Genomic DNA, 17,413 nt, shown 5'->3' on the forward strand with positions numbered 1-17,413 from the left:
AATACTAAATCAATAAATACAATATATATAATACTAAATCAATAAATAAAAAAATATTTTTAATTAAAAATACGATTAGATGCATCCGAAAAAATACCTAGTAATCTTAGAATCTGGAAATGCTATGGTGTTAATGAATTTCAGTGTAAATTTCGAAAATTAACGATACGTTCTCTCTCAAATGCAATGTGTAACTTGTTTTGTTACGTGGTCATTATACTACCTGCCATAAACATATCAGCCACTTACACAAACCAAAACATCGTCCTAATTACGTTCATTATATTAACAATAAATTATTTTTACATATGCGATTATCAAGTACGTGATAACTGATGATATCTGAATTATCTCTTTTTATCATTTCTATTTCGGGATAAGATATAATTTTCATTATTTATGTAACTATACTTTTACGTCATAATAATTGTAAATGGCATTTTGTCTAGTCTGTTATTGGAATAAAAAACAATTAATATAATAGAATACATGGCTACATTTTAGTAATTTCCTATTTCGACTTCCTATTATAATCCTTCAATTTACTTGGAAAGTAAAACTCGACATGTTCGTGATCAAAGAGAGCTTCTAACAGTCAATAAAAGTTCTACCGGTTTTCATTTCGCACCGGCGCAATTTTTGTTTGAAGAACAAATAACATGGATCAATGTGGTTCTATAAAAAAAGATTCAACTAAGTAAATCAAAGTTCTCCCTCTTCTAAATGTTAGTCTCACGATTACTGCTTAAAACATATATTTATCTTCTATCGATACGTACAATATGACATGAATAATTATCGAGATTGAGGGTCGAGATTAAAGGATTAATTGTTCATTGAGCGCAATTAACTTATTAATAGGGAGAACAATGAGGAATGGAATTTCGATCATTTGATAATCAAGGCGATTAATTGTTTGACGACAAAATGCTTAATTAATCGCGACGGGGTAAGGGAATATCGCGCGGCGTTCCGTCGCACCCGACGCGTTTAAACATCCCATATCCTGCGCCATTAATATTTATAACGGCGTTATCATCAAACTTCATCATCGTCTGCCCATCGAGGGTCTAAAATGCGTGGCCGTCGCAAAGAGAAATCCTAAAACAGCGTCCCTATCCACCCCGTAGTTCGCGTCGCCGCCACCACTGGCCGGCACAAGCAAAGCATAGGCAAGCAGACAGGCCAGGGGTGCAGGAACGAGCGGGGTCGACCCTGCGCGCAGCCTCCCCAGTCCACCCCGAAGATTCAGTCGTCGTGCGGCAGAGGAGGGCCGAGGAGCGCCCGGTCGAAGCGCCGAGGTCCTCTCTCCACTCTCTTCGTCTCCTATATCTCTACACACACGCGTATCTCTTTTTATCCGCCTCCCGTTCTCTCCTCTCTCCGTCTGGACCAGACTGAAAACGATCGGCTCCCTCTATCACCCGCGCGCACACTTTCCCTCTCTTTCTCTCTCTCACTCTCTCTCTCCCTTTCTCTCTTTATCCGCCACCGCGAGAGTCGCGAGTGAAAACGAGCCGGGCAGCGCCGACCTTCACCATTTTGGTACACGCAGAGCACGCGACGTACGGCCGTAAAGCCGTGTACGTCCTCGTCGATCCTCAGCCGACGGAGAGAACTCTCGCCGCGAGAGGAACTCGCCGAATTTTCGGTCGGAATGCGCGCGAGAGTACGGCCGGTGACGAAACGACGGCGACGCCGGTCTGGGGGTTGCTAGCCTCCCTCAACTCCGCCTCTCATTCCTGTCACTCCATTCGTTTTCTCGCTCGCTCACACTCCCTCTCTCTACTACGAAGGGTGGGTGGTGGTGATACGCCGCGCCGGTGGCAGTGGCGGCAGTAGTGTGGATGCTTATGCCGGTGGGTGCACTCTCCTAGTGTGGTAGTAGTGGTTCCTGATGTCGGTGATGGTGGTGGTGTGCTGGTGGTGGTGGTGGTAGTTTAAATTTCAGCCGCGTGCACGGGTTCACCTACGTGAGCCATTACACGGGTCCTCGGCTTTCTCGCCAACTGGGAGGCTATACGAGCGGTCACGGTCCACGGACGCAAATTCTGGCCACCTTCGCGTCCACGTCCTCCTTTTCTCTCGTCGTCCTCTCGTCTTCTCTCGGGTATACCCAGGGTGCTGACGCTCCAAGTGCTCGCTTCTACGCCGAGGCTTTGTCCACTCTCATCTTGACCGAAATTCGCGGTGCGTTCGATCCCTACTTGTCGCCTTGACAGCCGACCGTTGTTGTATGTGTGTTATGCGCGTGCTTTATTAAAAGAATGCATCGTATCGTCGCTGCGCCGCCTTCGTCCTTTCGTACAGATTGCTAAGGTAACGCGGCAGTCGGAGAGACGCGATAAAAATATTATCCGCTTCGCAGCTATACGAAATGCGAAAAGATGTCAGGATGTATCGTGCCATTCGTCTCGCAAATACGATGAAAATCCCGCCGTTCTCGGTGAGATCGAAGCGGGATAACCGTGGGAGAGGGATGCGCTAGTCGAGATAAAACGTTATTTTTCAGAATTATCAAACCATTTAAAAAAATACGACACGGTACGTATATCGACGATAAACGTACAGTATCCCTATTTCAAGCTTGTATCATTCTTTTCAGAAATTTAGAAATGATGTTCTTCTTAAATTCATCTCAGATTTCAATTGTCGAAATATGTTTGTTTTCGTGTCAAAGCCACGACAAACAAAATCACAAGGAATCTAACTTGATCTAACTTGACCTAATTTGAAGAGATCTAATCGCAAAGCATTATTAATTTCAATCTTTAGCAAAAGCTCTTCTTTTCTATTATTCTCCTATCCATCCGCATACGGATGCCACGATTTTCTTTTGGAACTCCGCGCGTGCATGTGCGAGTGGAGCGGTCACATATATGCTCCAAAAACGCGTTAAGTACGCACGTGTACGCGGGTGTACGTGACCACGCGTGTATGTATGTTTCTATTGAACGAGAGTATCGTATCATTGCGACAGGTCTCTCTCGACCAGTCGTCGTCGTGACCCTCTTCAACGCCGCGTAAAAACAGGAAGTATGGTAAAAACATCATCCGTTCTACCGTGATAGCCCGAAGCCCGTTTAATCGCACGCCGAAGCGGAGAGTAGGAGTACTGGAAATTACCGAGATGTACCTCACTCTCCTCGATTATTTCATGTGAATCTGCCGCGAGATTAAGCGGCTTTCTACAAGCCCGATATATGTCCGCGTGCGCATATATCCTGTGTACAGGTATACATACAATATGTATGTATGTATGTACGCTCGCCTCGCATCGCGCGAACGGTGGCACCATTTCCGTGAATTTCGCCCAACGCCCCTTCTTCACAGCGACAATTAGACGCGGTAAAACCGTTGCCGATTCCACGCGCGGTCAAGTCTGTAGGGGAAACAAACGGGAGATGAGAAAAAGAGGAGCGATATCGCATAGATATATGGAAAGCCAGATTCGACAAAACGACGGATCATTCGTGTATCCTTCGAACAAAAGCGTGCAGTTTGCTACTTCGACGCGTTTCGCAAGAACGAGTTACACGGGTTGCGTTATGGATGAGCGTTCGAAGTCTCGTTCCAGCGTGACGGCTGGAAATAGGGGTTGCAGTCGGGGGTGGTTTGTTTTGCCCTCGTCCGTTGTATAGGAACAATCGGCTACGGTGTGCGCTTTTTCCCGCGATGTAGGGGTGTTGTGTCGAGACGATCGACGGTGTAGAGGACGAGTGTGCACACGGGAGAAAGAGGAGGATGGGGAAGAGGAGGAGAAGGAGGAGGAGGCAGCGAGAGGACGAAAAATATGGCCCGTGTGCATGTCGAGCGTGTCGGTTGCCTTTTTGCTCGTCTTGTGCTTCTGCCTTTTCTTCTTTTTTCTGTCTCTATTTCGTCGTCATCCGCTACTCGAGGATCGTTGACCGTGTCGAATGTCGGTCACTGTAAATGAGATTCGCAGAGGCTGAGACGCTAGAGAAGTCCTCTCGAAGCTGTCTCTCTCTCTCTCTCTCGTTTCCTATCTTTTTCTTTTTCTCTTTCTTTTCCTCTTCTCTCTCTCTCTCTCTCTCTCTCTCTCTCTCTTTCTCTTTATCTCTCTCTATTTCTCATGAGAAACTCCCGAAGTAAACCAATGGCAGGGCGAGAGGAAGGAGAGTGCCAAGTTGCGGGCTGGCACAGGGTCGTTTAAATGTTTAGATTCGCAGTGTGAAAGTCTCTCTTTTACCCTAACGCAGAAAACTTCTTATCGCGCGGAAGCTAGCGTTCGCACATTTGGAATGCAAGGGGGCTTTCGCGCACCGCGGAAAAATACCGCCTTCCGGGCCGTACCGCTTTCTCACGGACGCGTACGAACGTGGGGTTTCAAGTGGTTTTAATTTCAACCACGGTAATTTTCGTGGTTGCGGGAACGAGTGGCGACGCCTCTCTCTCTCTCGCCTCCGACGGGGAATAATTATTTTAGATGACAACCGACGTATGCGAAATTCGTTCTTGTATAATTTGCGCACATACGCGATTGACTGAAATGGAGCTTCTCTCGTTGATTATATCGATTGGATTATCAAGAATACGTTTACTCCGAATTTCGCTCTGCCTGCTTTATTATGAATATTCCCGAAACAGCTGCGGTATCCCAATCACACTGTAGCGAGATTTATTTATCACGTGTATTGTCGAGAATAAGTTTTGTAAATTGTTCGAGACGTATCTTCGAGCGGCTATTTTATCGATATTTCCGCAGATATTTTTAAAAGTCATTTGCGAGTGTATTAATTCTGGTGTTATAACGGGCTCGCAAATATCTTGGTCGAAAAATATTAGCTTTACGTTTATTGCTTTTTGCACCAGGGCTCACTGAGATTATGATGCTTTCAAACAATAGCGTCACGCGGCACGTTGCTGCTTTTTCATCCTGAAAATAATTCTTTGGAAAAAATCTTTGGCAAGAACTCTCATAACCGTCTACATATTTACATCGCTAAAACAAATATAAAACAAAATAATCGCTCACTGCCATAACCGAGAGAAAATTTTGAGGAGCCTTTTGTATCCAATTTTCTTAGCATATCCTACACTGAAAAGATTTTACAAAGCAGAAGTTTCGAAGGATTAATGTATACAAAACAAATTTTCATAAAGTTCTGAAACTTGCTCGTATTAATAATCGTCACGAAAGTTTTTAATATCAATCAATTTTTTTTAAGAATTTAATAAAGCTTATTTAGTTCACTTTATTTGCTTTAAATATAAGAAAGGTAACAAATGTATCACTAATACCAGTTTGAAATAATGCTTTATAGACCACGGATTAATTGTACTAAACTATTCTATCGCGTTTTTGTTATTACAACGTTGCTTTTAATAAAACATTTTTCTCTTTGCTTGGAAACTCCCGGAGGTGTAACACACCTGCTTCACGGTGTTCAATGCTTTGACTCGAGTTTTCGCGAGTGCGAGTTTTCTGCAACAAGCGCGTGTACGTGCCCGTAAACTCAAAGCGCGGCGTTGGCGCGGTACGGTGCACCATTTCACCGAGAAATCCGTACGTAGCGCGGATCGTTTTGCAGCTGTGCGCCGCTGTTCTTTCAGATTCGAGCGAATCGGCGGCGGCGGCGGTGCGGCGGCAGACCGGGAGACCGGGAGACCGAAGGGAATACGTTCAACGAGATGCCAGCTCTCGCGCCGTTCGCGCCGCATCCTGAGAGATACGTCAGCCCGCGAGAACGACGACCACGTACGTGGGAGCACTCGGCGGTTTTACACTTTTCCACTAAATCAGCCGTTAACGTCCCTACGGATGCGCCGCGCGCCCCGATCTACGATCGATAAAGCGTCCGCGAGAAGCGTCTCAATTCGAGACCGTCGTCGTGATTCTTTCGTTGACGTCGAACGCGTTCCCGCGGCGGAGCAAGAAAGGGAAGGATTCCGCGATGCGCGTGACGGGGAAGACATACGAGCAAGAAATGGATGGGAAAAGTACGTTCGAATCTTAGCCCGCTCTGCCCCGTAAATAGCGTTTTGTAACCCCCGTCACGTGAAATCGATATCCCTTAAGAGCCGGTCCGTGAGGTCGTTCGTCAGAGACCGGTGCCGGTGCCGGTGCCGGTGCCTGCCTGTTTCACCCCCGTGGAAGTGGTAGAGAGAGTGCGCGCTGGTCTGCGGGGAGTCTGCGGGAGGTGGTGGACAGGAAAGAAGATGCACAGGAAAAGGCCAGCGTTCCTCACCGACATGGGACTGCTAATGTTCTTAGCGGTAACAGCCTCTCTGTTGGGTTACTGCCAAACGGACGAAAAAGGTAAGCCAAAGCGTCGCGACTCGCGACCTCCCTTTGCTTACCGTAGCCCCGCCCCTCTTTCCCTTCGTCCTTATCCTCTCGCTTACGCGCCCGCCGCTATAGTCTCGCTATCTATCTACCCCCCCCCCCCGGCCGCCGCGGAGGCCGGTAGCGTCGAAAGAAATACGGATTTCGCTTTCCGCATCGTCCAACGTCGGACGAAGGGCGAAGGGACGCGAGAATAGCGCCGAGCGCGAGAAAGAGCGGCGAAGATTAACTTTTATGGCCGCCGGCATGAGTAGTTCCCGCGAATTTACTTATAGCGGGAGCGGTTTAATGGTCGCCGCGCACATATACATACAGAGCTGGGCGCTTTTAATAGTGCGCGAGACTATAGCGCGTTGCACCCGGCGTGGCGTCCCTTCGTAAACACCCCCGCGCGAACGATTATATCGGGAGCACCGCGCGCAAGTCTCTTAACCCTTAATCCGCGAATAGTCGGCGAATATAGTCGAAAGTCTTCGACCGCTCTTCGACAACTGCAATAATACAAATTTATAGAATAATTAAAAAGCTCTTCAATATACAATAGTATAAGAAAAGAGCTGGGAATTAAAATTATAAATATTTGGTAGTAATTACACGTCTAAAATTGGAAGGTATAAAGAACACTTAATTGACTTACTTCGAACCAATATTCTTAACGGCTTTAAATAATTCAAAAGCCATTCCTTTTATTCCCTTTAATTAAAATTTCAAAATTAAAATTTTAAACCTTAAATTTCATTAATTTTTTAAATCGTCGCGAAAGGGACCTTTAACAGTTTTAGATTTTCTTATAATTCTACCATTAATACAAACAATTACATGTTTACTATTGGCTCTTTAGCCTTTCTCTTATTAAGAAGAAATTTAATTCGATATTTAATGTTTTTTATAGAAACATATTATGACATACTATCAAATTCAACATTTTTGATGTTTTATAATAACTTTAAGATTGACTCGAATATGCTATTTCTATGCGCTTCCTCTCTTTATTATCCCAAAGTTTCGCGCATACTATTAAATATTTGCATTATGCCCTTCGTTATACCGAGGCGTGAGACATTTTGTGGGAGGAATAGTCGGTTATACGCGATTATATTCCGGAGGTAAGGAAATATTATTTTGTAATTTTGCGAAATAAATTATTTAAATTTCTTCGAGATTATCTATGCATATTGCACATAACTTAATACAAATAGACTGTATCTTTGAAAGAGAGACGTAAAAAGAGTTAACTCTCTTGAGTTAATAACGTAAAACACAATGTAGCATAATGCGTTTTATCGGTTGTAACATTAAAAATAGAATTATAAGGTCAAAATTGAAAATACATTTTTTAATACTTTGCAATACAGTACACGTTCCACGGGAAAATCGGGCAAACGGGAAGAATGGGAAGTGAACGGTTTTCAGATTTGCTAATTAAATTTGCCCAATTTGCAATAATCGAACGCGGAAATCACGTTGAAGTAATAACTTGCTACTAAATCATACGCCGTTACATTACATATATATATCGAAGTGCACTCGTGTACATATTACCGGTGTGTCCGTTATCGTTGCGCAATGCTCGATGTACATGGGCTTAATGCTTCGTCCGAATAAACCGGATAATCGAAATGTGTAATCCATGCACCATTAGTTTTTACGGAACCGTCCTTTCCGGTGCCTTAGCAGATCGATCTGAATTTAACAAGCGGTCAGGATCGCGATACTCATGCGTACGGTGCAAGTTCAAACAGAAAATTGTTCATACTCCCATCAAACTCTAAAAAAAAAAAAAAAAATCCTTTTGCCGGCTTGTAACAATCAATACATCGTGTCGCATATTTCCGTACCAATAAAACCTGTATATACTCGACACATCCACTCGTTGTGTTAATTCGTGTTGCAAACTGTAGAATTGTTGTCAGTTGTCCTTATAATTATACATATGTACATACAGCTTCGAAACGATTGAACGAGTGTTTCGTGGTTTGTCTGTATGTAATTAGACGTAAAACTCTCGGGCAAAACAATTTTCACGAAACGTAACGGTAAATAACACGTGCCGTAAATAGCTGAGGAACACAATCGGCGGCATGTACAACATTATGCGTTATTCACGGTTGATCCAACACACGGAATTATATTTTTCGCGGAATATATGCCCCGAAACAAAATGAGTTCGTGATACCTACTGCTCGCTAATCAGTTTTCCGTTTGTCGGATTAATCTGTGTGGCGCGTGCGAGACATCATATCGCGGTGCGTCGCGCATGGCATATCGCGGCATATCGCGCATTTGTTTTTACATGTTCCGGCGGTTCCGACTGGATACATATTTTCACGAAAAACATGCGCATTCAGAAAGAGAGAGAGAGAGAGAAAGAGAGAGAGAGAGAGAGAGAGAGAGAGAGAGAGAGAGAGAGAGAGAGAGAGAGAGAGAGAGAGAGAGAGAGAGAGATTCTTCGTACTTAATGGCCCGTGCAGTTATTCCACGTACTTGAACGCGTTTTTAGATCATTTGCCGGGGGGGAGGGGTGGGAACCCTTGGCAACTTCGTTCATTCCTTTATATGTGTCTATATAGACGACGCGCCGCGCGAGATACGGGATTTTCTCTATTGCTCGTTTGAAGCGGTTGAAGCCGGGTCATTCATCGGCTCAATCGAAGCATCGATGCGCTTCTTTTACGCTTGCGCTCGCGCTCAGAAACGTGCCCTCGCTAATCGAGAATATTTTACGACCGTAATAGCCTGAGTGCCCCTGCTGGGAGATCAACGAGAACTTTGCGGACCCAACCACGGATTCCTCTATTTATCACTTTTTATTCGGTCCGCAGAAGCGATATTTGTACCGCTGTAAAACGATGTCTAAGTCCGCAGAAACACCCGGGAGACTCCGGGGGAACTTTGACGATCCATTCATCAACCTGCCGCCAGGTCCACTTCTGCCGCTTTTGTTAATGAAGTAGCTCGAGCGACTCTACTCGCTATAACAGACTTCAAAAACTTAGAATCCGGAGATAAATTTCGAAGTATTGCGATTAATAATCGCGTCGGGTGCACCTCTATAATCTCTCTTTCTTTCTCTCTCTGCGCTTTTAGATCGTCGGAACCATCCATTTTCATTCGCTATCCGGTTACTAAACATGTCAATCTAAAGTGACATTTTTCATCTCTGCCCCGCGGTTTAAACATACCAATAAATAAAAAAAAAGCTTTGAACTATCCAAGAGCGCGTTTATTTGGAAATATCGTTCTTTTGTTTCGACACGATGACTATTTTGACATATGTGAACGACAGTTGATGTGAATGCAGGAAAACGATTTCACGCGGAAATAAAACTTTTATTACGTCTATTAATGTCGTGGAAAAAAATTTACCGTCGTGCAGAATAATATATTACACTTATGTTGCGAATGATAATGCATTACGTGAATTTATGCGGAAATAAAATAATTTTTCAAGTGATGCAGATATAATATATTTCCAAGTTGTGGAAATCGTGTAGGTCAGTTAGAAGTTAAGTCCATTTTGTGAATTTTTACTTTTTATCTTGGTGATATAACTTAAAATTACTATAAATTATCATTTAAAAACATACTTAGACTCTAATTAATCCTTCTCTTATTATGTCACGGAAATTCGATATAGTTGAAAAACTAATATTTGTCTTTAGGAATAAATAAATGGAGTTTAGAAGACTGTCGCGAACCTTATAAGATTTGCAAAATCGTACCAGTTTGTTGTTTATCTTCGTAGTCGTCGCAGCTTATTTACTTATTTACCGCTGCTTACGGGGCGCGGTACGATAAATATATGAAATTTCCTGAAGAAAGCCACTTCAGCGCGCAATTCAAAAGTTATCGAAGAAACAGATGAACGAAATAAAACTTCCCCGAGTGACACTTAATTTCTCTTCCTCGGCACCGAAGAAAAATGAGGTCCTGCGCGCCGACTGCAATAACGTATTCACCTCGGCTCCTTGTTTCACGTAAAAATGGAACCGTTCGCGATGTTCGACGGTTATATTTTTTTCGTAAATTCATATTTTAATTATTACTACATTAGTCAGTGAAATGCAAAATGCAAATCAACCGACACTACCTACGTCGCTTATGAGAAAACTGTATAATTTCCAGGACCGGGCTGGGATCGTCGAGAAAGAGAACAAGAGAGAGAGAGAGAGAGAGAGAGAACACATTTACGTTACGTAAATTAAAATGAAGAATTTCGCAACGTTAATAGCGCATTTTCCTATCCCTCTTTTTCCGCCTCTCTTTCCTGCGTTCACCAGGACAAAACTGTCCGCTGTATAATAACGCGTATCATCGGTCTTCCACTTTGTACCTAAACGCATTAAATTTGTTAAACTTGCAGTGTCGTTTTACGGGGCGAGCTACATCCATCTTCCGGTTCAAGAGGCCAAGGGTGCTACTGACATCAGTTTCCGGTTCCGAACTCATCTCGCCGATGCTATGCTGCTATTGGCTGCTGGCAAGACGGATTACTGCCTGATCAAACTTGAAGCCGGCAGATTGAAGGTTCGTTTGCCCCTGGCGCTTTACTTCTATTAATAGGCTTTCTGTTTGGTGCCGGTCGCCTCGTCGTCGTCGTTAACGGGCCGCACGTGCTACGAGTCAGACTTCCCTCTTCTCTGCCGTCCTTGCGGAGAAATTAGACGCGCCGTGACACGTTGAGAAAAAAGTCGAGTCTCGCGTATATAAGTACGCTAAAATATATTCCCGCGCGAGGCATTAAGAAAAGAGGAGGATTCACCGCGCGCAGATGTAACATTTGCGCGCGTGTCCGCGAACTCTTATTACTTCAGGATCTTTCTTATTTCTTGGCGAGAAAGATGGCACGACTCCAATGACATGGCGAAAGATATTGCATCCAAGAAAAGATTCTAATCATCACGACGTGGCGAATTTTGCGGTCAACGCACGTGATACCGCGTAAATAGAAATCTCAATTCTTAATCCGTGATATTGAGTATTATTTCTGAGCATTTATCTATATTTAATCTTAATTAAGTTTTAATATATTATCTTTCATTTAATATTGCGAACATTCGCACACACATTTGCAAAGAATATCCTTTACAGAAATTTAATATTGTAAGTGCATTAAAAAGAGTGCTTTTAATACTCAAAATAAGTAATTAATTACTAGCCAAATAATCACTTACAGTATTAAATTTCTGTAAAGGATAAATTAACATTTAGTCGAGAGGATAAATTAACATATATGCCTTTATTTTTTTCTTTAACATTTAACTGATACCGCGATCTCTCAGATCGTCGTAGTTACTTGCAAGATAGAAATATTAAGAAAAAAAAAACGTTTACATTAAGAGGAAGTGAGAATGAAGGTAAAAGAACAGGTTCTAGGCTAAAGGGCAAGGAAAATGAAGGGATAGAACAAGGGTGGTGATCTGTGAGATCGCCACATATCAGTTAAGGTTTAATAAAAGAAGGCAGCGACGACGTTAAGCGCGGTTAAGGGTGAGATAAGAGTTAAGAATAGGATAATATATATTTTTATAGCATCGAAATCAATAACGTCACAAAGCAACATTTCTTCGTCCAAAATTACAACCTTATAAAACTGTCTTATAAAACTGTTTCTATATTATTTAAAAATATATACAAAGAAAAAATTTTTTATTTTATACTTTTTTAGTGTTTTATTAAATTAATATGAATAATTATTATCGCATATTTTCTTACTGCTCCGTACCCTGATATTCTAGCGCGATATTTTATGTACTAAAACCTTCGTAGAGGATTGCTCTATAGGACAGTGAAAACCGCATTTAAATCCGTCCACAGTATATAATTTTAGAGAAAATCGTGGACATACATACATACACGCCGAATACAGAACCTCCTTTTTTTGAAGTCGGTTAAAAAAAGTTTTCCATTGAAAATGCTAATTATAAAACTGATAATAATATCGATGTATAAGATAGGATGTGCAAACAACGCTTCTTGTTTTTCTCATGCTGGTGTCGAACCCGAGTCTCACAATATCTCACTCCGATATAAATATCTTGCACGCGCGTATATGGGTAGAAACCTTACGTATAAAGGACCAGGACGTATGTAGGCAGAGAAAGAATCCAATAAATTGATTCGCCACGAGCGAAATACAAGAAAACCAGCCGCCAAATTCAATCGCATGTAGATTTCAATATCGCGGAGTATCGCATTTTGACCGGTGACAATTGCGCCTCGATCGCGTCGAGTTAACTCGCTGCCACTACCGTGTCTAACTAGCCGACAAGTTGACGACCGCGGAGGAATGTTTCACGATAAATTCATATTGCGTTTTTACCTCCGCGTTGTCACAAAAGATTTTACAGTTTTTGACAAGCGGTTCAACGGAACGCCCTTGTTATTTCGTTAAAGAAAATCGACTATACCTTCCTTTTAATGGCTTGATGACATAGCGCGCGTCAACATCGACGGCGCGCGGTCGCTCGGCAAACACGTTCGATAACAACAAGAGCAAAACCGCATAATGTCTTTTCCATCGATGTTTCGCGAAATGAAATTGCGGTGATACCGCGCGAAGGCGGGGTCGCGGTCGGTTCTTTTTTTTTTACGTCCGATTTTATTTGCGCGTCGATACGACGCGGCGCGACGATATTTCGGCTCTCGAGGCTGGAACGTTGCCCGCGTCGCTCTCGTTTTTTGCGACATCGGTCAAAATTTCACGCGATCGGTCAGAAATGTCCACCGCGAGACGAAGTCATCCGGTCGGATTTTACGCAATGATGAACCTCTCGCGGTCCACATGATAGAGCGAATCTTTTTTTCGTTCCGGCAAAAAAAAGACGCGCGGAGCAGCACGCAAGAGTTACGCGCAAACGCAGCAACGGTAGTACTCGCTCTCGTTTCCCCGGAGACGAATAGCTCTCGCATTAAAAATTACTCTTGAAGAAATAATTCACTCGTTGAAGGCGAGTCTCGCGCTGATTTCGCGCGCAATAATTAAACGCACGGTCTACGCAATGCATATGAAATAAACGGAAAAAAATCATTGTCGCGTTCGGGGTAATCAGAAAAGTCATCCGCGACGTTGCGAAGTAAAATGGAAAATGGAAAGAAATCTATTATCCCTTCGACGTGATCCTTCGAGGACGCATCTATACATTTCCGCGTTGCCGGATTATGGCGTGAAAATACGAGTATGTATCGCATTATGACAAAAATTTCAATTTTATATCTCGTTTGTTAGTGTCAGAAATTGAAATTCCGATTAAATATATACGCGGAACACGAGAATTTTCGAGATCGATATCTACGTTATTGCGATGAGCGTCAAGATTGCTAGTGCGGTGGAGATGAACATTGCTGGCCCGTATATGAAACACGTATACGTAATAGAGTGGTACAACGGCGCGCCTATAAACAAGTTTCACGGGCCATAATGAGAAGAAGGCTGACAGCAATAGAGCTCGCAGCAGTAGCCATCCTGTCTCTTGATAATAACCGCTGATGAGAGCCCGCGCTGCTTCTAATTATGTACAAAGAACGTTGCGCTGGAACGAAGTTACAACTTCGCCGCAGATTATTAATTTTCCAACGATTAATATTCTCGTGCGTACTCTCATATTTTACATGACTCATTATCGCCCTCTTCCCCGCCCCCTCGAATGAAACGTGCTTGGCACCCTAACTCTCGCAAGCTGGCAATTGTTAGAAGTACAAGCGCGCGCGCGATACTGAATATTATTTTGCTGACGAGAGCAATTAGAATAATCGGTTTCCGCTACGGCCGCATATAACGATTATCCTAAAATGTTCGATACACGGTCTTTCGCATTTCAATCACGAGTATCAATCTCGAGCCCATACGTTAGCTACTTAATTTTATAACTTTCTCTTCGTTAAGATTTCTTAATTTTGAGGTAGGAGCGTATGGTACCTCTCTTCCAATGTATAGTATTAAAATACTCTCTTTGAGTGTATTAGCTGTGTGGTGTGGAGGTGGCGGTATCCCGATTGCGCGCATGAATCCCGGCATGAAAACCGCGCGCGAATCTAATTTCGCGAAGGGTTAAGTCCGTGCAGCGTAAAGAAGCTGCTCGCCGTCGAGGCTTAATTAAATTTGTTAAGAAGATCGTTAAGAAGGATGAAGACAGGATAAACGGCTGAGGGCAAAAAGTGCAACGGCAGTTCTGGGGTCTCGTGTGCCTCCTCGACGGAGAAGTCTCGATCGACGCCTCCGGAGAGGCTTAAAAGCCCCTCTATCCGAGGCGATAATCCGATGATTCAGAACTTAATTGCGGCGATATATCGCTACGCGGTATCGCTTGCTTTCTGGCTGGTGACGTAGTCGAGTCTCCATTCTCGTGCAATATTCAGAATTTAAAAAGCCTTTATTATTTTATTAACTACATATATTTCACATACTTGTAATTAATTATCCTTGCTTTAGTTCATTTATGCGGCAGCTTTTGATCTTCTCTCTTTACGATTATATTGCGTATAAACTCTAAAAATTCCAATTACGAATACAAAAGTTGGGGAATTCTCGTTAAAATAAAATATATTTAATAAGCTGAAAGCGCCGAAAGCGCCGTAATGAGTCTGAGACGTTAAGAATTTGATAGTAGCAAGTTAATATAATGGGTCCGTAATGCCTCGTAATTAGAGAAAGAGTCGTATTGTGTCTTTCCTCTTCGTTAAGAGAACCGTAATCCTAGTAATTATGAAACATCGTTACTAACAATGCGCAACATTTTTCCTGACCCAAATAAGTGTTTCCCTCGATGTTATATATTTGCAGTTAAAAAGCAGCGTGGAAACACGCCTATTCTATCTAACTAAACGGAAAGCAAGCATTTTATTTTATCGAGTGCATCTCGAGCGTGAAATGGTCGTTAATCCTGAATCTCTCGGTAATCCGGTGAATCAAATTTTAATTACTCTGATGTGTCGCGATATTTACTTTTCGACGTATTGCGACGTTTATCGGTAACTAACGCGAAAGAAAAATTTTCTGTGACACATCCCGACGGTAGACGAACCACTAATTGCACGGTCTTGTCCTCCCGGGGTACATTCTTCCACTATTACTTTGCACCATCGCAATCTATAATGTTCGCGGTGAACTCAGATACCAGTGTATCACAATGGTTCGGCCGCAACCGTACTGCCGGATAATCCGACGATTTAACCGCGTCGCGGAATGCATCGGTGGCTTCCGATATTGTTCACTTTCCAATCGTCTATGCATTCATAACGCGACTATCCTGCGAGCTCTTCGACGACGTGTGTGTGTGTGTGTGTGTGTGTGTGTGTGTGTACAAAGGCGCGTTTACATTTTGCAAAGTGTCTCGTCTCACGCGTTTATACATATTAATGAGTCCTGCATAGTCATCCGGCATCGGTGCATCCGACGATGGTAGTCGCAACTCGCGAGAGCCTCGCGCCTCTACTATTACCGGGTCGATCATGAAACGGTGTACGCCGCTGTGCCAGCTGGAAAGGGTCGCCAGTACGGTGGCTTGAACGCGACGCTGCGCCGCCACTGCGACTTTTTAGTCTCGGACGATCGACTTTTCATTAAGAGAAGAACCTCAGCGGACGTCTCCCTCGGACGATCTCTTACATAGGATCAACGGAGACCGCTCGAAGAATACCGTGGCGACGCTGTACCGGAATGCTATAAGTCTCAGACGTTCGATCCGGGTCACGATTAAAAGCTCTTTATCAGGAGTCTTACTACTTCACCTCTGACTAAGGCGCATCCGTGTACTATTCGGTAACTCGATAATGCATTACATCGCGTTGAAACATATAGAGCGCATTTAAGCGAAACTGTAGAAAGTATTTCGAAAGGCATGGCATTTATCTACAACACAGCCATCCTATATTCTATTTTCTATTCCCAAAAAAAGATTATTTACGCATTAAACATTTTTATATAGCCCTGTATCTTTCTCTCTTAGATATAAATAAAGTGATGTTTAAGTTTTTAATAGAATATTTATATTATAATTAATATTAATAAAATATTAATATAATCACCATAAATTTATAGAAAAATTGAATAAGTTTGTACATACGTAGCTGCATAATTTTTATCAAATAAATATTTGTGCATTTAAGTTTATGTCATTTTTATGCCTTTCCAGAATATCTTGATTCCTGATGTATAAATCAAATCCTATATAAATATCTTAGACAATATTTATCTAGCCATAAGAAAATTTATCATCAAACATGCTACGATCCATAACTATTTGAGCATCTACAATGCCGAGCGACAGTGTAGCAGGCAGCGGTTGATTTAGGTGACTTCCGCGAATCTAAATATGCACGGGGAGTTTGGAATTTATACCCCAGTGGATGTATTGTAAATCCACCACGCGTAACTAGGAATCCTCCGGTGGCGCGATTACAAAGTAGCTGTTGCCGCACGACGCGTTTTAAGGGAATAACGGTACACATCTCTGCCTCGTATGCAGCTCTTACGCGTAAATATGGAATAATTTGACGAAAATGAGACGTATCTTATCGGTGACGTCGCTAAACTGCGATCGTCCCGTTTTTCTCATTATATGGAGACGCCGGGAAAATTGGGGACGCCCGCGCCGGAGCGATCGGAGGGATTCGACATTTATTTTCCGCACGAGACCGAAAGCCGTTTTCACTGTCTGTCTAGCTGTCTGCCTTCTTCATTCTCTCGGTGTGCAAACTCATTGTGCGAGTGCCTCAAGTGCAGACGGAATACACGAAACCTCGAGCTGTCGGATTCCTGTCAGCTCACGCTGTCGGAGAATTTGCGGGGCATGACTGGCGCCAGGAAACCTCGTATGCCGAGAGTTTGGTATACACCTACTTTGGCAATCTAGCCTTTTTTATATATTTATATGTGTCACTCGAAAATACGAAAAATTGAAGTCTTCGAATTTTTTGCAAATTAACGATCTTTGATGAGATAAAAATTAAACGCTCCTGCGCAATCACCTGTTTGCAGTGACAATGCCAATATTAAAAAATATCCGTTTTTATTCCAAAAGCGATTATAGTTTGCATTTAAAAATATTTTTACCGCTTATAGACTTTCATCGAATTTCGACCTATTTTTTTCCGCTCTCGTGCAGC

The 17,413-nt window shown here is 42.9% G+C and overlaps 1 protein-coding gene across 6 annotated transcripts in view; it reads left to right on the plus strand.

Moving 5' to 3' along the window:
- The first annotated feature begins 1,244 nt into the window (after positions 1-1,244).
- Positions 1,245-17,413, plus strand: part of LOC112464815 (chondroitin sulfate proteoglycan 4) — a 47,209-nt gene continuing 31,040 nt past the window's right edge. The window contains exons 1-3 of one of the 6 annotated variants that reach the window (XM_025032035.1): positions 1,245-5,498; positions 5,575-6,280; positions 10,671-10,834. In XM_025032035.1, the coding sequence (XP_024887803.1) occupies positions 6,181-6,280; positions 10,671-10,834 (264 nt within the window). In that variant the 5' untranslated portion in view covers positions 1,245-5,498; positions 5,575-6,180. The remainder of the gene's footprint in view (positions 5,499-5,574; positions 6,281-10,670; positions 10,835-17,413) is intronic. The other 5 variants (XM_025032036.1, XM_025032037.1, XM_025032038.1 and 2 more) reach the window with 5 other exon arrangements.

Source organism: Temnothorax curvispinosus, unplaced genomic scaffold, assembly GCF_003070985.1.
Source record: "Temnothorax curvispinosus isolate PA1 unplaced genomic scaffold, ASM307098v1 QBEX01014594.1, whole genome shotgun sequence".
NCBI lineage: Eukaryota > Metazoa > Arthropoda > Insecta > Hymenoptera > Formicidae > Temnothorax > Temnothorax curvispinosus.